General features: G+C 35.8%; 2 protein-coding genes across 2 annotated transcripts in view; both read right to left on the bottom strand.

The window, feature by feature from the left end:
* The window catches only part of MKKS (MKKS centrosomal shuttling protein), a 29384-nt gene extending 12077 nt beyond the window's left edge, over nt 1-17307 (bottom strand). The window contains exon 1 of the mRNA XM_007476687.2: nt 16320-17307. Coding sequence (XP_007476749.2) covers nt 16320-17307 — 988 coding nt within the window. The remainder of the gene's footprint in view (nt 1-16319) is intronic.
* On the bottom strand, nt 16941-21291 carry LOC130456559 (uncharacterized). The gene is made up of 2 exons (XM_056813888.1): nt 21076-21291; nt 16941-17740 (listed from the first exon to the last, which is right to left on the bottom strand). The coding sequence occupies exon 1, from the start codon at nt 21289-21291 to the stop codon at nt 21094-21096; it is 198 nt and encodes a 65-aa protein (XP_056669866.1). The 3' UTR covers nt 16941-17740; nt 21076-21093.
* Between the last annotated feature and the right edge of the window lie 106 nt (nt 21292-21397).

The following is a 21397-nucleotide window of genomic DNA, read 5'->3' as shown; positions in this document are numbered from 1 at the left end:
TCCCATAATGTGAATGTGCCTCCTTACTATATCCTTTCACCAAGGGATTGTCCTAGTCTCTTCTTTCTCTGCACCCAGTTGATGATCTCATCAACTCCCACAGATTTAATTTTAAACACTTCCTTTTCATTATAGGAAAGTGGTAAATTTAAATCATTAGTAGTTGTTAATGTTAAAATTAATTCAGGCCCTTCTATGGCTGCTAGCTTTGCAGCGGCATCTGCTCGATCATTTCCTCTAGAGACAGGGTCAGTGCCACCTGCAGAACAATGAACTACAGCTAGGGCTGTAGGCAGGTTGAGAGCAGAAAGAACTTCATTAATAATTTCTGCATTAGCTATAGATTTTCCAGCTGAGGTTAAGAATCCTCTCTGGAGCCATACATTCCGACTGAGTGACAAATGCCAAAAGCATATCTAGAATCCGTATAAATTGTTGCCTTTTTATCCTTGGCAATTATACAAGCTTGCTTCAGAGCTATGAGTTCTGCTCCTTGAGCACTAATGTTAGAAGGTAGTGAAGCTGACCATTCAGTGGTAAATTCTGAGACTACGGCAGCTCCAGTGTAATGTATGCCATCCCTCATAAAAGAGGAACCATCGGTAAATAAAATCAGATCTGAATTGTCTAAGGAAGTGTCCAAGAGATTATCTCGAGGCTTTTCTGCCATGGACACTAATGTTTCACAATTGTGTAATGGTTCTCCTGAAGTTGGTAAATCTGGAAGCAAGGTGGCAGGGTTAAGAGTAGTACAATGTTTTAAAGTAATGTTTTCACTATTTAATAAGGTTATTTCATATCTTGTAATTCTCTGATCTGAGAATGCCTGTGTTCTATGTTTCATCAATAATGCTTCTACCTCATGTGGGCACATTATTGTTAATGGACATCCCAATACTAAATCAACAGTTTTTGTTACTAGTAAGGCTGTAGCAGCTACTCCTCTAAGACATGGTGGTGCTCCTGCTGCTACTGGGTCCAATTTAGCAGAATAATAAGCAACTGGGCGCTGGGAAGGTCCCAAAGTCTGAGTTAACACGCCAGAAGCTACTCCTCTTCGCTCATGCACATACAAAGTAAATGGCTTATTGTAATCTGGGATGCCTAGAGCAGGGGCAGACATGATAGCCTTTTTTAGATCTGATAGAGCTGATAAGTGTTCAGGCTCTAATTTGAGGGGTTCAGGAACTGAATCCTTTGTTAATGCTATAAGGGGGTTTAGTAATTTCCCCATAGCAAGAAATCCATTGTCTGCAAAACCCTGTTGCTCCTAAAATTGCTCTCAACTGTTTCTTAGTAGTAGGAGCTCTTAAATTTTGAATATTCTCAATTCGTTTTGGAGAAATATAATGAGCACCCGCAGTCAAGATGAATCCCAAATATTCTACTTTTGGGAGACACCACTGAACTTTATCCTTCGAGATTTTATGTCCTCTTTTGTGCAATTCCAAAAGAAGGTGTTTGCTATCTTCTTGACATGTTTTTGCGTCTGTTGAAGCCAAGAGTAGATCATCTACATATTTAATTTGCTATTTTTAAATGTTATATTGTCTGTGTCTTGGCTCAAAAATTGCTCAAATAAACTCGAACTTTCCACATAACCCTGTGGCAGCCGACTCCATGAATATTGTGAGCCCTTCCAGGTAAAAGCAAAAATATGCCTGGAGTTCTCATGTATAGGTATGGAAAAGAAAGCTGAACACAAGTCTACTACTGTAAAATATGTAGCTGTGCTAGGAATAGAGGAAATAATAGTATTTATGTTAGAAACTACAGAGTGTCTATAACGTGATTATTCACTGCCCTCAGATCCTGTACGAATCTATAGAGGTACTTGCCATCGGGCCCTCTTTTTGGTTTTTTAACTGGCAGGATGGGCTTGTTGTATTCAGATTTGCAAGGGATTATTATTCCCTGTTCTATTAATGAGTTAATAACTGGTGTAATACCCTCAATTGCCTCCTTTGAGAGGGGATACTGAGGGATGGAAGGAGGTGGGCTAGATTTAGTTTTTAATCTGCACAGGAACAGCAGATTTAAGTAAGCCTACGTCGGAAGAAGATGTGGCCCAAAGAGACTCCGGTATATCTTTAGGTATTTCAAAAGTGGAAGGCTCTTTTGCCTCCTGGTTTTCTGAGAGAAGTACAGGGATTAAATTTAAAGATTCCTCTGGTACTTCCAATGATAAAGAACCATCTGGTGAACAAGTTATTGTGGCTCTGAGTTTGCATAGAAGGTCTCTCCCCAGCAAATTTAAAGGGGAGTCAGGCATCAAAAGAAAGGAATGTTGTACCTCTAGGGGTCCTACAGACACCATTCTAGGGGCAAGTTTTTCAACTCTTTGGGGGTATTCCTGATACCCCCACTACACTTTGTGAATCAACGAAATAACAATTTAAATCTGGTACATTCTTCAATACAGACCTGGTAGCTCCAGTGTCTAATAGACAATCATAATAAGTGTTACCCACCTTTAAGGTAACATGGGGTTCATTAGTATGGGGAGGGCAGTGGACAGGGACAACGGGTAGTAAGACATCAGGGTCCGGAAAAATCAAAGGTTGTATCCTCTGATTCCTGTGCCCCAGCCCCGCCCCCATGCCATCATTGTGTTTGGGTTATTCCTTGGGCATCCCCCTGAAGGGCACCTCGACTATTTTTTGGACGAGCTCCATTTCTTATATTTTGTTGTTGGGTATTACATTTTCTTCATTTGGAGCATTGTCATTATTTTCCCAATTCCTATTTCTATAATTCTGGTTTCTAAAGTTCTTATTTCTATATTCATTATAGTTATTTCCATAGTCATTATTATAATTTCTAAAATTTCTAGAATTCTGGTTTCTATGATCATTATCATCATTATAGTTGTTCTGGTTTCTATGACCATTATCATCATTTCTAGAGTTGTTATTTCTAAAGCTATTATTAAACTGTGTATTTCTTCCAATCATCTTAAGAAAGGTTCTACATTCCATCATTTTGTGGCCCTTCTTCTCACAGAAGTGGCAAGTTACTGATTTATTTGTGAATTCCCACAAAGGGGTTAGAGTCTCTTCCTTATTTTTCAATTGTCTCCTTAACATTTCAATTTCTTTCTTTAAATCTTCCACTGGTTTATCGTCTTCCTCAGGTCTTTTTACACAACCTTTATAAACATAGGTTGCTACTCTCCTTAGTTCATCAAGGTCCATAGAGTCCCAAATAGGACAGCTAGTTCTAAAGTAGTCTTTTACCACTGAATAACAATTCTTAGCAAATTTCCTACGTATTTGTCTAATGTCTCTTTCTCTGGATAAATCAATGTCCATATATGTATTCCCTACGTCAATAAGTCTGTCCATAAACTGGGAGGGTGTTTCATCAATATGTTGTTGGGTTTTTTCAAATTTTGACCATTTTTCAGGTCTATCAGAGAAAGCTCTCATGGCTGTTAATAATGCTTCTATGGCCTGGTTTAGTTTTGTGTAATCTAGTTCAACATTGGGGTTCCAATGTGGATCTCTCTTTGTGGAGGTTGAGGGCTCTTTTTGGACTTCCGTTTTGAAGCAGACACGGCTCTTTCCATAATGTAGGTGAGGTTTAGGCCTCTGGCCTAGACACGTGTTTTTTCTTATCGTGTATTTTCTTTTAATCCTTAACTTTAATAAACCTCATAAAATATAATACTCCTTGCAGAGAGAAACTAATTTCTACCTGCCTCAGTCTCCCCTAAATTTTAACTGTTACAGATGGTGACCACTAGATTGGATGAGAACTTCTCAAATTTTTTAGCCTAGAGAATGATTTTTTTAAGCCACGTTTCTCCAAGATGCTCTTTAGAAAACCATCTTGATCAGCTCCAGCCTGCGGCCCTCTCCGGCCCTGCTTGTCAGCGCTTCGGCTCCCGGCCCTACCCACCCCAGCGGTCTGTCTCTCACCCATCTGGCCTCCGACCCAACTGCTCATCACTCCAGCCCCAGACCCACGAGCGTGACCCCAGCCGGCTCATCACCCAGATCCTTGGAACAGATCACTCAGGACTCATTTCTACCAGCTGGTAACTGGCTGGTCATGGTGGATGGTAGCAGGGGAGAGAGAGAAAAAGGGAGAGGAGAAGAAACAGATTTTTCAAGCAGGAACCTTAATAGCAATGGGCTGTTTAAAAGGATACCTTTTGACTCATCTGGTAATTTCATTGACTTCACCTGCCTGTCAGGGAGCAGACTCAATCCAAAGATTCAACTTTGGAGGGGCAGCTGGGTGGCTCAACGGACTGAGAGCCAGACATAAAGACATGCGGTCCTGGGTTAAAATCTGGCCTCAGATACTCCCCAGCTGTGGGGCCCCGAGCAGATCGCTCAGACCCCATTGCTTAGCCCTTACCACTCTGCCTTCTGACAATAGGCATTTAAATGGATAAGTAATAATTAAAAAAAAAAAAACACCCAAGGAACTTTGAAGAGACTAAAGGCTATATTCTAAGGCATTTCAGACTCCAATGGTTTATAAAAAAATCTCTGTATCTCTATTGCATATTTCCTGATTGTTTTAAGATATAACTTTGTGATTTTAAGTTCATATATTACTGGATTAAATATTATTATGTTACACTGAAGGTTGATTGAATTTATTTTGAATGTACTGAATTTTGAAATTCTGTTGTTTTTTCCCCTATAACTGTGCAAAAAGAAAAATATTATTGAATAAGCCCATATATGAAAAAACAGCTTTTTTCTATTTTGCCGAGGATAGATGGACTTCAGAACTGGTTATAACTGTATTAACAACTTTGGAAAATTTAATGTGCTAAATATCTCAAGTTATTTTAAGGGTTTTTTAAATATGATTTTTGTAATTTTTTTTTAACAATCTCTGGTTATTTTTGCCTGCCCCTACTGCGAGGTAAGGCCAATAGTAGCTGAAGTGAAATACATTTTATAACCCCAACCTTCCCGCATTTCTAAATATGTGAATGGAAGTTGGGCAGTTAATCTCAGGGCATTTGTATCCCTATAAGCCTCCAAAAAAAAAGGAGCATCCCTTTATTTATACTCTTCAGCTCACTACTTTACTTGCACCAGAATGATATATAGATTTCTTGATTATGTTCTTAAACCTAGATGAGTTCTACTTTGTTTAAAAATATGTTTATATACCAAGGTTGAAAGATTGCTATTTTTGTAAAAACTTGTGACAAATGTCCATCAATTCATAGGTTTTAAAATGCCATACAGCAACTTATGTGAAATATGATAGTGTTTGTTTGCTATTGTAATTAATTGGGCTATTGAGATAGTTTTGGGGATATTGATAACTACATATTTGTACTACTGTTCAATTCATTTGCCTTCTACTCACAGTGATCACGGACAGATATTAAGAGGAAATGGATCTCATTTTTGGTGAGAAAGCCTTGCATTTTATATTTTCTTAACTGACACAGAGTGTCAATGATTATAAGCTACATTTTTGAATTTTTAAAACTCTTTTATTATTATATTTTGCTTGCATGTGCAATATACTTTTTCAGGTTTTTTTTTTTTAATTTTTTCTCTCCTTTTATATTTGAAGCACATGTCACCAGTATTAAGATTTTCTTTAACCTTTTGATTTTTCAATACTACAAGTTAAGGATACATTTGTCAGAGCATGCCCTAAAAAGCTTGTGACTATAAAAATGATGCCACTAATTATTTAAATAAATTATGGGACTTTACTTAATGATTCTGTCTGATTCCAGGACAAGATATACACAACAGAGCCATTGCACAGAGCCAAAGAAAAACCAATACAGGATGGATTGATGCACTTCTAGGCCAATACAAAGATCTTGAACCTAGTGTGAAGACTCGAGGTTACTGTGTTTAACATGTTGTTAAGACATAGGCTTTCCTTGTGTCCACACTCACTCTGAAAATACTCACAGACGAGTATCTCCGAAACCTTGGCTCTGATAATCTGGTCCCCTTTTCTGCCTCTCATAGTGTGGCAACTTGGCTACTGACTGGGTAAATGCATCATTGCTTCGATCATTTTGATTGGGCCCTGATTCAAGGACCTGTTATAGATTTATTTTTCTTTTACTTGGAATGTTTACACATAAGACTTTGATAGTCTATATTTTCATCCAGAAATTTTTTCTTTTCTTTTTGATTTTTCTGATATCTTTTTAATTTCTCTTGCCAATTGATTCATATACCTCATACTTCAGCCATGCATCCCTAAGTGATCCTGTTTTTTTTTTTTTTAATCACCTTCTTAACAGGAGGAATGTAAAAAAATATCATTATTTAAATTGCAAAGTTTAAATTCCTTTTGAGAAGAATTTTAGGTAAAGAAGATGCTACCTCTCTGAACCCAGAAACTGAACTGTTGGAGAAGACATAATGAAGAAGCTCCAGACCACAAGCTGCACAAAATTGAACTTTGGGTGTAGTTGATTGAACATTTATTTGTATGTATACTTTAATGCCAAAGGGGACTGCCCCCTAATTGGCTTTTCGTCAATGCGTTCAGCAATTATTGGTTTTGGTTTTTTTTTTCTTATCCTCAAATTATTGTAATCTTTAAATTGATTGTTTTTATGATCCCTTGGGGAAGGACTTCTTCCCAGAGAATCAAACGGGGGCATGTAAAATTGAGATTTGAATTCTGGACTTCAATCCCCACAAGTCCTTGCTCCACTTCCCCAAAATGCTTTGTAATTGGGGCAGACACGGCTCTTTCCATAATGTAGGTGAGGTCTAGGCCTCTGGCCTGTTTTTTCTTATCCTGTATTTTCTTTTAATCCTTAACTTTAATAAACCTCATAAAATATAATACTCCTTGCAGAGAGAAACTAATTTCCACCTGCCTCAGTCTCCCCTAAATTTTAACTGTGACAATGACACCCATTTCTATACATCCAACCCTAACCTTGCACCTTACCTCCTCCTATTCTTCTTTATTAATTGCCAATTTGACATTTCAAACTGGTTGTACCATACTCATCTTAAATGGAACATGTCCAAATTGTATTTTTCCCCCCTCTTAAGGCCACCCCTTTCCTAAACATCATTATTTCTTTCCAGTGGATAACTATATTTCTAATAACCCAGTTCATAATCCTCAACTCTTCTCTCTCTCTCTTTTATCCTATGTGACCAATTGTCATCTTACTGACTTTAATTCTACAACAGCTCTCCTTTCTATTAGACACTCCACCCTAGTTCAGATCTCCATTATCATCTCCAGAAATGTTGTCCAAAGTGTCCTAATTGGTCTTCCTGCCTTAAATTTCTCCTTTTTCCAATCCAGCTTTCACACATCTGAGAAATTATTTTCCTGAGGCACTAGTATGATGTTGCTGTCTCTATTCAATAAACTACAATAGCATAGAATTTGACCTTGTTCTAATGAGTCAACAGTCTAACTGAATAGAGAAAGCTAATGTAGAAATGGTACTCATGTGGGCAAATAATTCTTTCTTGCTTACTAAATATCCTATTTAACTTTTTGAATTGTTATTCAGTGCTTTCTACATTTGACACTCTCAATCATAAGGCACAGGTCTACTTTCCTGTTTAAAAACTTTTAGTAGATCTTTATTTATTTCTAGTATTGTCCCTATATTGTCCTCAAATTAGTTAGTTTGGCATAAGAGGTGATAAAAAGGGATGATTATAGAAGGAGAGAAACAAAAATACTTCCTAATCATGAGAGAGGAGTAAAAGGAAAATGCAAAGAATTGGAAATAAAATGGATGACTATCAGTTGGAGAATGGCTGCATACATTGTGTTATGTATATAATGAATATTAAACATGTAAGAAATTACAAAAAGAATGATTATTAGAAATCCTGGGAAATATGAACTTACAAAGAGTGAAGTAAAAGAACCAGAAAAACTTAAATAATGACAACAAATTAAAGAAAAGCAACTAAGAACACTGAATAAAAAAAGGACCAATCATATCTCTAAAGGACTTTACCATCTGAAAGAAAAGATGGACTATCAGGGCATGGTCACTCTGTGGATTAATTTGTTACAAGGATTTTGATTTATTTCTTTTCTGTTTTTTCTTGGTAGACAGGTGGTTGTCAATAGAGATGCCAAGAAAAAAAGAAAAAGAAATAAGAAAAAAAGGAAGGGTACTAAAATATTTAAAGTAGGGTACATAAAAAAATAGATGGAAGTTCAATATAGGCATGGAGGTGGCAAAACAAACAAGGCTGAATCTGGAGTCAAGAAATCTTAGTTCTTTTTTTAAAATAACTTATCATATCTTAATTAGAAATGATACACATCTAATAATGAAAAAGTGCTAAGAATTTGCACTTGGTAGAGAATCTTCACAAAATTTAGTTAATTAACTAAAATTAATTGTTTCATTTTGACAAACATAATGAACTCCCAATGTGAATGTCATGAAAAGTTTCTAAATTTTAATTGCCAGTGCCTTCAGCTATCACTTTTAAGTAAATGATTAATTTATCTTTATCTTTAGATTTGACTTTTCTTCTTTTTTATTTTTTGGTATCAAGACCTCAGTTCAAATGCAGCCTCAGACTTAGCTATCTAACTAGCAGTTTGACCCTGGACACATCACTTAACTACTGTCTACCTCTGTTTCCTTAGCTGCAAAACAGGAATAATAGAAATTTCCCAGAGTTGTTGTCAAGATAAAATGAGAAGTTTTTGTGAAACACTTTGTAATCCTTACAAAACTTTATAGGTCCTCTCAAGCTGGGAACCTTGCCTTAGATTTCACTGAAAAAATAGAGCTATTCACTAAGAATTCCTCCTCTTCTTTCCCCATCTCACTGCACTTCAGTTCCTTTTTGGCACCATCTCTTTCTGTTCATCTCACATGATGAATAAATTGTGTTATTAATATAGTGGAAAAGTAATTATGCTGTAAGAAACAGCAAAAGAGATGATTATAGAAAATCTTGAGTAGAAATGTATGAAGAGTGAAGGAACCAGAATAATTTATACATCAACATTATAAAGACAAACTTTGAAACATCTAAAATGAACACAAGTGAACTCATTCCATTCTGACTCATCAGACTGTCCCCTTTGTCATCCCCACTCTTTCAATAAACTTCAATCTCTCCTTGTCTACTAGATATTTTCCTAGTGCCTAAAAACATGCCTATGTCTCCCCCTCCTCAAAAAAAAATCCTTCATTTGACCCATCCTTTGCCCATTAGCTATCATATCTTAGCTCTTCCTTCCTTTTGTGGTGATATTTCTTGAGAAGACTGTGTACAATTGGTGTCTCTGCTTCCTACCATTCAACTAAAACTGCTGTTTTATAACTGATCTCTTATTTAATGAATGGTCTTTTCTCAATCCTAATCATTCTTGATCTCTTCTCCAAGACATATTCTTCTTTCCAGTTTTTTAAAGCTCTTCTCCTAGTGGCATGTAGTTGGTGTTTAATAAATATCTGTTCATTTGGCTTGATGTTTATGTCCAGGAAAACCATGATAAACTTGTTTGAAGCCTACAAAAGGCTTCTAAGTGATCTAGGTGTTGATTGAAACTTTTTAATTATTAGGGTGGATTAATAAATGTTGTCTTTACCATATGTCCCTGCTTCCCAGTATAAGAAACCTTTTGTAGACTTAGAGACTGATTTCTTTATTACCTAAGTGTTGCTCTTATGAATATAATGACAACAAAAATAGATAGCATTTATATAGTACTTTAAGGTTTGTAAAGTGCTTTATGCGTTATCTCATTTGGTCCTCACAATAACCCTGGGAGTTAGGTCTATCCTCATTTTATAGACAAGGAAACTAAAGTTGAGAAGAGTTAAGTGACTTGCCCAGAATCAAATAGATAATAAATATCTAAGGCTTGATTTGAACTCATCTTTTAGACTCTAAGTCCAGGCCTCTAATTATTTTATCACCTAGTTGACAAGAATTCTTGTTCTATATTCTTATGGGTTGGCATAATTTACATAGGTTCATCATAGGTGACTAAGAAACTTCCTAATATTACCTTCCATGTGGTCTTTCCTGGTTCCCTCAAAATAACTACCTTATATTTAACTCCCTTTTATGTATTTCTTTATATTTATTCTGCCTATATTTCTATATTTCCATATAAACCTATTCAAATGTAGCATGGATTGATTTTTTTTATTTGTATTCTCAAGGCCTAGCAGAATAGACAGTGAGCACTTAATAAATGCTTACTGACAGATTCTTTGTTGAAAACTACATAAATGTATAAGAGCATCAAACATAGTAACAAAATAAATACAAAATAATTTTTGAGGGGAAGCACTAGCAGTTAGGGGGGTCATCAAGAAAGGATCCATGTTGGAGGTGGCACTTGAACTTGAGCTTTGAAGGAAACCAGGGATTCTAAGAGGTAGAGATAGAGAGGGAAGTATATTGGGTTGCAAAATGAAGATGATATAGAATACATGTGAAAAACAGGAAGAGAGTTTGACTAGGTCAGAGTGCAAGAAGGGAGTAATGTATACGGACAGAAAGGTATGTTAGAGCTAGATTGTGAAGCCTTTTAAATGCCATACTGAAGAAGTTTTACTTGATCTCATAGGTAATATGGAGCCACAAGAGTAGATTGAACAAGGGAAGTGACCAATGCTTTAGGAAAATGACTAAAATGTGTACAAAGTATAGCTTGAAGTAGGGAGAGACAAAACAATAGTCTAGAAGTAGTAAGGGATTATGAATTAGGATGGCAGCTGTGAGAAGGCAATACATGAGTGAGATGTTGTGGACGTAGAGTCAGTTGGCAATTGACTGGGTATGTGGGCTGAGAAAAAGTGAATAGGTGTCTAGCAAAAATTGTTGGGAAAACTGGAAATTATTTTGGAAGAAACTGAGATATAGGCCAACATCTCATATGAAGGGGCAATATCAACAAATTAGAGGAGAATGGAATAATTACCTGTAAAATTTATGGATAAGAGAAGAATTTATGGCTAAATAAGAGAGAGGACAGGGATGTAAAATGGATAATTTTGATAATGTCAATTTAAAAAGATTTTGAACAAACAAAACCAATAGAACCAAGATTAGAAGACTAGTAGGAAAATGGGAGAAATTTTTATAGAAAGTTTCTTTGATAAAGGACTCATTTCTCAGATAGATAAAGAAATCTTTTCAATTTCATAAGAATGTGAGTCATTCCCTCATTGATAAAAGGTTGAAGAATATGAATAGGCAGTTCTCAGATGAAGAAATAAAAAATACTCACAGTCATATGAAAAAATGCTCCAAATCACTACTGATTAGAAAAATACAAATTAAAACAATTCTGATACCACCTCACATCTATCAGATTGGCTAATATGACAAAAAAAGAAAATGATAAATGCTGGAGAGGATATGGTAAACTTGGAACATAAATACACTGATGGTGGAGGTGTGAACTGATACAACCATTCTGGAGAGCAAATTGGAGCAATGTCTAAAAGGCCATAAAACTGTGTATACCCCTTGACCCAATGATACCATTACTAGTCTATATCCCAAAGAGATCAGAAAAAAGGGAAAAGGATAGACATGTACAATGATATTTATAACAGCTCTCTTTGTGGTAGCAAAAAATTGGAAACTGAAGGGACATTCATTAATTGGAGAATGTCTGAACATGTGGTATATGGCTGTGATAGAACACTACTGGCCATCGGAAATGATGAATGGGATGATTTCAGAAAATCTTGGAAAGGCTTTTATGAACTGATGTAAAGTGAACTGAGAAAAACCAGAATGTTATATACAGAAATGGAAATACTTTGGATCATCAACTGTGAGGGATTAAACTATTATTAGCAATGCAAGGATTTAAGACAACTTTAAAGGAATCAGGAGGAAAAAGGCAAAATGGTAAATTAAGAAATGCTTATTCAATTGATTTATCCAGATTTTAGCATAGTACTTAATAAAGTATCTCATACTAACTGAAAAGTTATAAAGACGGAAATTACACAACATAATAGCTAGATAGATTCAGAACTAGTTGAATGGCTAAACTCAGTAACATCTGCAGTATTGTGGCTCAGGAAATTCTGATAACACCTTTTTTAAAAAATAAATGATCTGGATAAAGGTATAAATGTTTATCAAATTTGCAAATGACATAAACCTAGGAGACATAGTTGATATCTATAGTTAAATATACCTATAGAATTTCCCTGATCTACCAGATTAGTAGTCACATCACAAAAGAAACTTAATTTTGGATTGACCTTTTTGTGATGAAGCTATGCTGAGTCTTTGTAATCATTGCTTTCTTTCCAGATATTCATTAACAATCTTCTTTATTGATCTATTAAGAATTTTCCCAGAAATAAAAGTCAAGCACACTGACCCATCAACTACAGACCTTGAACATTTTTTAAAAAATTCAGGATGTAATATAATCCCTTTTCTAGTCTTGCAGTGTCTCCTATTTTCTAAGATATTTCAACTAATGTTAATAGTGGCTCAGCAATTTTACTTGCCAGTCCCTTCAATTTATCTGGGACAAGTGACTACAATTTATCAAAGACAGCTAAGTGCTCTCATTTAACTTGGGCACCTACTTTCAAGTTAGCTATTTTTGTTCTCCTTTTCAAAACAATTGCAATTGTCTCTGGAATAGTAAACAAAAGTAAAGTAAGAGTCTTTTCTGGAATCACAATTTTAGCCTTTCTTTGATTTTCTCTTCTCCAACTCAATTTGAAACTAAACAAAATTTGTCATGGCTTTCATTGCTAATTTCGGCATATTCTGAGCCTTAGCCTTTCTTAGAGAATAATGGAATACATCTATGTTTTCCTCCAATTATCTCTCCTGGTCTTCATTCTTCTTAAACTTTTAAAATTCTGATTTGTTTAATGAGTTTCTAGTGTATACATATCAGTCTCTTCAGACAGCTAGTTTTTCCTCCTCACTATAACTTTCATAAAATGATATATAGATTTACAAATAGAAGGTCCTTTGAGGCCATCTAGTTCATTTCACCAACATATTTTTCAGATGAGAAAACAGAAGTAAAGAGAAGTGAGGTGACTTATCCAAGCACACACAATTATAAAGTGTCTGTGGAAGGATGTGAAACCAGGTGCTCCAGATTCCAAGTCCAATAACCTTACTGGACCAATATGCCATTCTACCTCAGCTTCCCTTTACATCTCAATTTCCTTCCTGATCGTGTACCCATCTCTCTTGGACTGGCATTCCTTGGTCTTGGTATAGTCCCTGGCCTCCCTCTACATCCTCTGAATCATGCCTTCTAACTGTAGGTGTCCCTCAGGGTTCTGTCCTGGGCTTTCTCTTCTCCCACTACATTACTTCACTTAGTAACTGCATCTGTTCTCATGGATTTAATTACCATCTCTATGCTGATGATTCTTAAGACCACCTTTCCTACCCCAATCTCTCCATTAACCTCCCATCACCCATCTTCAACTGCCTTTCAGAAATCTTGAACTAGATGTCCAGTAGACATCTTAAACTCAATATATCCAAAACAGAATCAACACATCATCTTTCCCTCTAAACCTTGCCCTTCCTACCTTCTCTATTACTGTAGAGGACAATACCATCCTTCTTTCCCTCAGACTTGTAACTTAAGAGTCATTTTGGATTTTCACTACCTCTAACAGTCCTCTTCCCCCATATTCAAGATATTACCAAGACCTGTCAATGTTAGCTTTACAATCTCTCTCAAATATGCCCCTTCTTTCTTCTGATACTGACACCACTCAAATGCAGGCCCTCAGCATCACTTTCTGCCTCAATGATCACAACAGCCTGCTGGTGGGTCTGTATACTTCATCTTTCGCCCAACTAGAAACATATCCTTCACCCTGCCGATAACGTGATTTTCCTAGAATCCAATCTGATCATGTCATACATATGGTCAATAAACTCCTGTTTCCTATTGCTTCCTGGAACAAATATAACATGTTCTGTTTGACATTCAAAGCCCTTCATAACCTAATCCCTTCTACCTTCCAAGTCTTCAAGAATACCTTATTTCTTACATGTACTTTGATCCAATGACCCAACTATCCTATGAACAAAACACTCCATCTCTAATCTCTGGGCATTTTCTCTGGCTGTCCCTCATGCATCTCCTTTTCTTGCTCTGACTACCAACCTCTGGTTTCCTACAAGATCCAATTAAAATTCCATCTTCTACCAGTTTCTTCCCAGTCTTCTCCAACTCCTTTTAATTCTAGTATCTTCCTTCTTTTAATTATTTCCTATTAATCCTTTATATAGTTCACTTTGCATATTTTTATTTGTATACTTTTTTCCACATTCAGTTTTAAACTCTTTGAGATTAGGAGCTATTTTTTTTTTTAAATTCTCAGGGTTTAGCCAACTACCTAGAACATAATAGGCACTTAATAAGTACCAATTAATGGGCTAATTCTTTGGTATCTGCTCTTGAAAAATCTAGTTTGCATATCAGACTATGTCTAACTTTCTTCTATCTCAAATTCTAGGAGGGAGTATTCACTTCCCTATTATAAGGTTCCCATTTTTCCATTCTCACAATTAGAATCAGATTCAGAATGGAATCTCCTATTGTTGGTTCTGCTACTCTGAAGTATTATTATTAAGGTATATAAAAAGATATTAGCTCATCTGAATGTGGCATAATAAAAGTCTCAGGTCTGGATAAATAAAATTCCAATAAGATATATGTCTATATAGTGTGGATTATATAATGGCTTTGGGCCAGGGTTGTTTCTTGAACTTCTTTCTATTTTTTTTCTATTTTCATTCTATACAGGAATATCTATAATACACTGATAACAAATAATTGCTTGTTTCTCCCTCTATTTATTTATACCTATGTTCTGTATCATCCCTTCATTCTCCATCTATGGATTTCCTCATGATTACATCTTCTTAGTATTCCCTTTCACATATCCATTTCTTCAGATTAAAGAACATTTGTCCAGAGCCATATTGTAGCCATAGGTTCTTATCCACTAAATCTTGGCAGTATCTCAGGCAAAATTTGCCTCCTAGTATTGATATCCAATTGGTTTTGCTTATTGTAGAAGCTGGCATATGACCAGAGCATAGAAAGAAATGAGGAATTTGAAGAGATGAAGGTTTGCAAAGGTGCATGCCAAGCTTGGGGAGAGCCTTTGCAAATACATAGGTAGGAGATAAGATGCTGAATTTGCATATAAGCTAACATAATTTGGCTGGAACTTAAAGAATGCATAAGAGAAATATTACAGCCTGTAAAAACAGACTGAAGACAGATTGTGAAAGGTCTTAAATAACAATCTAATTGATTTTAAAAAATCTAATCCTAGAGCTAATAGGGAGTCACTAAAGGCATGGTTAGACTTATGCTTTAGAATTATTCTGGTGGCCAGATTGATGGAGAAAAAACGTGGAATGCAGCAATATAATTGGGAAATCTGTGTATTTGTTTGGACAAAAGGTGTGGGCCTGGTGTGATGGCTACATGACTGGAAAGGGACAGCTAGCTATAAGGGCTATTGTGGTCCTGGAATCAGTAAGACTTAGTAACTGACCAGATATATGTGGTGAAGAAGGGTTAATGATGACAATGAACATATGAACCTGGTATGTCACTGTTCTCAACAGAAATACAGAAGTTTGTTGAAGGAAATAACTTTAGAAAAATAATGAATTCCCTGCTCAAGTTACCACCACCACGGCATTCAATGACTTGTATAGATGCTAAAGTGAAAAGAAAGGGAATTCTGGGAAATTAACACGTGAAAATAAGGAGTCCTACTACATAGCTTAGTTCCAACAATGCTGGTAAGGCTATGCAGTAAATTATAAATTATTATGAGCATGTTAAGACTTTTTGGTAATCTGTACAACTACTGGGCTAACTCTGACAGTGTGGATTTGGTAAAATTAGCTCTCCAGTGTACAAACAAATGCTTTCAAAGTTCCAGTATTATGTTTAGGGGTTAGGCAAAACTTGAAATGCCATTCAAAAAGCATTAAGAATTTACTACACAACAAGCACTGTGCTACATACATCCTCAGGATACATAATGTGTGTATACCTGTATGTATGTGAATACATATAAAACACATACACTAAATATAGAGAAATGGGGGAAGGTGAGAGGAAGAGGAGGGAGAGAGGGAAGAAAGGGAGAGGGCACACTCTCCTTCATCTTTTCTTCGTGGCTATTGACTTTCTATTCATTTAGTGCCTGAGCAAGGCTGATGTGAAAAAACTTGGCTGTAGAATACATTGTATATTTATCTACCAAAGGGGCAATGTCAAGCTATATCTACAGTGCATATAATCCAAATGAGAAAATCTTAATGTGTTCAAAAAGAAAAAAAAATCTGATTCATTATTACCTGTCATTTCACACAGGGGTTCCATCAGAGATATTCCAACTCTGTCTATGGTAACAATGTGGTGTTGATGGAGGTACTGCTTCAAAACTGGATGTATAACTTTCTGGCACACAACAATATCTACATGATCACTAATGAGCTGATTTCCCAATTTAAGTAGCTGGTCCACGACTGCATTTTCAAGAGAAACTCCATAAGTGACAATTAGTGTTCCTTCTCCAGAATCAGAAATCTCACCAGACATAGAGATACAAAAGAGTGCCACTTTGAGGGCATTTGATGGTAATTTTTTGATAGGAAACGTCATTAATTGAACTTCTGGCATTTCAATGACTATTCCAGGCAATACGGTAGAATCCATAACTCTTTCACCTTTTAAAGGTATAATTAAACTTTTCCCCAAAATGGCAAAGTCATTAGTCTTTTCTGGAATCGTAAGCAAAAATGCCTTCAGAATTAAAGTACTGATATGATCTGCTTCTTTTTTGTTGAGTAGGCAAGCAGGCTTACTTGTTAATATGCTTTGTACCAAACAATGGAGAGTCTTCATATTGCTAAAATCTACCGAGATTCGGCAGCCACAGGTCTCAGAGTTGAGATAGTCAGTGCAGAGACTCAAAAGATGGTTACTCACTTTAATAACGGTAGCAGATGACAAGTTTAATCTCTGAAAATTTTCAATCAAGTGACAGCAAAGAATGGCTGTAAATAAGCCACAGTCACTAAAATGTGATACATGATTTTGCACAGAGGTTGTCAAAATCTTTAATATAGGATGGGTGACAGAAAGGTTATTAAACAATAATGATGATGATGATGTTGTACAAATTGAACCTCCAACACCATTGTGCAGTTGCTTCAGTCTACCAGAAGGGCCATAGCAAGATGCTACAATTTCTCTTAAGCCAGAAAGAGATTTACTAACTATTTCTTTTGTCAGCAGTTCACAGGTACATAATGAAGGTGTTTTAGCTTTAACACGAGACATCTTACTTCAAGGCTACATATAAATGGTAAAGATAAATTTTATTTTCTTAATGATCTTTTCAGATAATATATTTTCAGATGTTTTAAAGTTTTACAATTAACCCATCAAGGATATGTCAGAACATGTGGCACACCGGCCATGAAATTTTAAACAGTTTATGCTTTTGTTGCTGATTGAACAACATACATCAATAATTCCACAAATGCTTTTACTTCATTTCTTTGATATTCTTTTCTTTGGATCCCGATTGAGATTTGGCAGAGTGTTTTGCAGCTACCTGTATAAAATATGTGCCAAGATGGACACCTATAAAAGTTAATCCAGCTACAAGGAGCCAGTTCTTTCTAATCCAGCTGGTTTGTTTCATCTCTTTTTCTTGTGCCAAAACGAAATTTAAGTTTCAAAGACAATTCTTTTGGTAAGATACTTCCTTCTGTAAGAAACACAAACATTAAGACATTACATAAATCTTTCATATATATTTGGAGATAACAATTTTAAAATGCTATTTCTAACATTGTGTCCTCAGAATAAGTTACAAAGAACTTCAAAATGACATAAGATGGCAGTCTAAATTTTTGACAAATATTTTAATGATTTTGGAAAGCAAAACAACACAAATTATAAATGCACGAGGGAAATGTGAATATGATAAATAATTTACAAGTACATTTCACTTCAAAACTAAACATGCCATTTGGTCATTTCCTCAATTAGACATCAACAATTTATTATACATTCTTAAGTCTACAAAGTCATTAATTTATACTTATTTAAATAACCCTTGCATCCTAACTTATCGTAACAAAAAATATGAGTAAAATCACACTAGATTTAAGGCAAGATTTTCAGGGCAATTTTCAATTATGATGGTGATTTTTGGTTTTAAAATCTTGTCACAGACAAAATCTTTTAAATCTTCAGTTAATAACAAACAAGAATGCCAAAGATATGTTAGGTGGCTGATAGTGAACATTGCAGCTGACTTGATCTTTGTCAGTTTCTCTGATATTACAAATGAATTTTCATGAAATGCCAAATAAATGAACAAGCCAAAAGTAGCAATTTTACTACTAACTATAGTAGCAAATTATGTTATGAGGAATGAAATTCCTTTTAATACTGTACTGTGTGAGAATAAACCCGATACTATGAAATGGTAAAGCTGGACCTTCCAATGTACTTGCCATTTTATGGCTTCTAATTATTTTAGGAAATAGATTAACCTTATAAACCTATATATAATGAATTTTTTATAAGTGCAATGAAGCCAGTGGGAGGAATTTTGGAATAAACAGAAATTAGAGTGGAGAGAAGACTTGAGGATATAGTCACTATTACAGAGGGCGCTGGAGCAAAGTAAGCTAAATTAAAAATGTGTGTGTAACAGTCTTTTTCTTTCAAGGACTGTTTATAACCAGAGGAAAAAAACCCTGTTTATCTGACAGAAGAATCTAGCTCCTCGGATCACAAAGATAATTGCTTATCTCTGTGAGTTGTTGAGGGATTGTTACAATTTTGTTTATCTGAAATTTTGGTTTTATTTCTGTGATATTCTTTGCTTGTAAAATCAGTCAATTGATATAGTTGTATAATATCATGATAACATATTTTAAAACCTTTTCCTATTTCTTCATTATCAGCACAGGCTACTACAACAATTATTAAGTCATTCGTATTTGTAAAGTGCTGTGGTCACTCTTGCAGGAGGATGTGAAGATGAATATAAAACAATTCTTGCCCTCAAAAAGCTTACAATGATTGTAAGTGAAGGCAAGTAGGAGAGAGGGACAGTAGGAGAAAAAAAAGACAAGTGAGCAATTAACTACAATGCAAAGCACGAAAGGCATCTTCAGAGAACGAAGAAATCATAGCCTGTGGAGGCAGCTTTACAATGGAGGTAACATTTGAGGTTTCAGAACCTGGACAGACATATGGGGACAGCATGAGCTATAAAATAGAAAAATTTGTCACTGAACACAGACTAAAATAAGAGTTACTGGTGAAAGCTGTGACATGATCAGACATGCACTTGAGATGGACTGACAGTAGTAGTTGTAAAATGGATTAAAGGAAGGAGGGGGCAAGGGAGGTGGTGGTGGCAGAAAGACTTGTTAGAATGCCACGGAAGGAGGAATGACAGCCAAGCAGCTCCATGCCAAAGTAACTGATTTGCTAATGACGACTTCAAATCAGTCCTAAATCTAAGCAAAATTAAGGGTAAAAAAAAATATATAGCCCTGTGCTAAAATCAGAACCAAACACTATCAGCTACCATAGAATCTCCTTTTCTATTGTCCTAGAAACAACAGGGGGATCCTATTTTTTCCTAATATCTAATGTAACCCATATATTTCATCTGAAAATTGTCCTCATACTGATCATTCAGTTAGTTTCCACGTTCCTTTGATTGTTTGTAGGTACTGTGAAAGGAGTGGGATACCTCACTTCCTGAATTCAGGCCTCTTTGCTATTCCTCAGACAACACACTCCATCACCTGTTAATTCATTTTCATGATCCCTTTCACGTGATATCCCTAATGCCTGGAATTCTCTCCCCCTTCACCTCAACTTATAAGCCTCAATTGAAAAAAAAAAACCTTAGTTATCCTTAATACTAACGTCTTCCCTCTGAGATTATCTCAAATTCATCCTGTATATATTTTGTTTGTACCTGACTATTTGCATATTGTCTCTGCCATGGTACTGTGACCTGAGAGTGGAGGCTGGTTTGGTTTTTTTGTGTGGCAGTATAGGAAAGAGGGGAGGAACTGTATCCTTACTGCTTAGCATAGTGCTTGGTACATTGTTATTAAGTTGTTTTTCAGTCATGTAACCCCATTTGGGGATTTCCTTGGCACAAACAGCTGGAGTGGTTTGCAATTTCCTTCTTCAGCTTATTTTATAGATGAGGGAACTGAGTCAGAATTATGTGACTTGTCTAGGGTCACATAGCTAGAAAGTGTCGGAGGCCAGATTAGAATTCAAGCAGATAAATCTTCTCTGCAGGCCTGGTGCTCTGTATGGTGCACCAGCTAGCTGCCCCAACAGGCACATAGTAGGAGCCTAATACATTTTTGTTGACTTGAATTAAATCTTCCTGAAATTATGCTAAATATTACATACTCTGTGGGGCAGCTGGGTAGCTCAGTGTATTGAAAGCCAGGCCTAGAGATGGGAGGTCCTAGGTTCAAATCTAGGCTCAGACACTTCCCAGCTGTGTGACCCTGGGCAAGTCACTTGACCCCCATTGCCTAGCCCTTACCACTCTTCTGCCTTGGAGCCAATACACAGTATTGACTCCAAGACGGAAGGTAAGGGCTTAAAAATAAATAAATAATAAATTAATAAATAAATATTACATACTGTTATAATTCTTATCTCTATATACTCAACAATCTGCCTTTATGCATCACATTCCCAGAAGTTCAAATGAATAACAAAATGAACCTAGAGGAATAATATATTTCATTTGGAGAACTCTTAAAAACAAACTCAAGATCATAAAAATAAAATATATCTATGCCTGACTCATTATACTACCCAAACCTAACTTTTCCTTTCCACCCCCCCAAATATATATTCATATATACGAGACAAATGCCTTCTATACAGCACACAAAAATATACTACTTTGCCAGTGCTTCATCATATTAAACATTAATGATTTGTGAAAGTCTTTTCCTTATACATTCTCTCTTCTCTTTCAAAATTCAAAGTTTCTCATTTAGTACATATTCTTTTCATTGCTATGGCTAAATCACTTACCTAAGCAATGCATGATTGCTATTTGACTTGGTTTTGGTTCTTCTGGGGAATCATATGTGCCACAATTCCAGGTTCTGGAATACTGTCCTCATTAGCATTAGCAGTTTGGAAAATTGGATTACTCTTAATGCTCTTCCACCCTATGTGAATCAGTCCGATAGAAGGTATCATAACAAGAAGAACTTTGTAGTCTCTCCAAAAGGTCTTAAGACTCATAGTAACTTTGGCAACAATGTACCTATATAAAAAGTTAATTATTTTAAATAATATCCTCCCCAGATTACTTTTGTAAACTACAAAAAGAAATAGCACCCCTCAGAAC

Source organism: Monodelphis domestica, chromosome 1 (assembly GCF_027887165.1).
Source record: "Monodelphis domestica isolate mMonDom1 chromosome 1, mMonDom1.pri, whole genome shotgun sequence".
Lineage (NCBI taxonomy): Eukaryota > Metazoa > Chordata > Mammalia > Didelphimorphia > Didelphidae > Monodelphis > Monodelphis domestica.
Note: the sequence above shows the minus strand (reverse complement) of the source record. Positions and strands in the feature narration are given on the sequence as shown.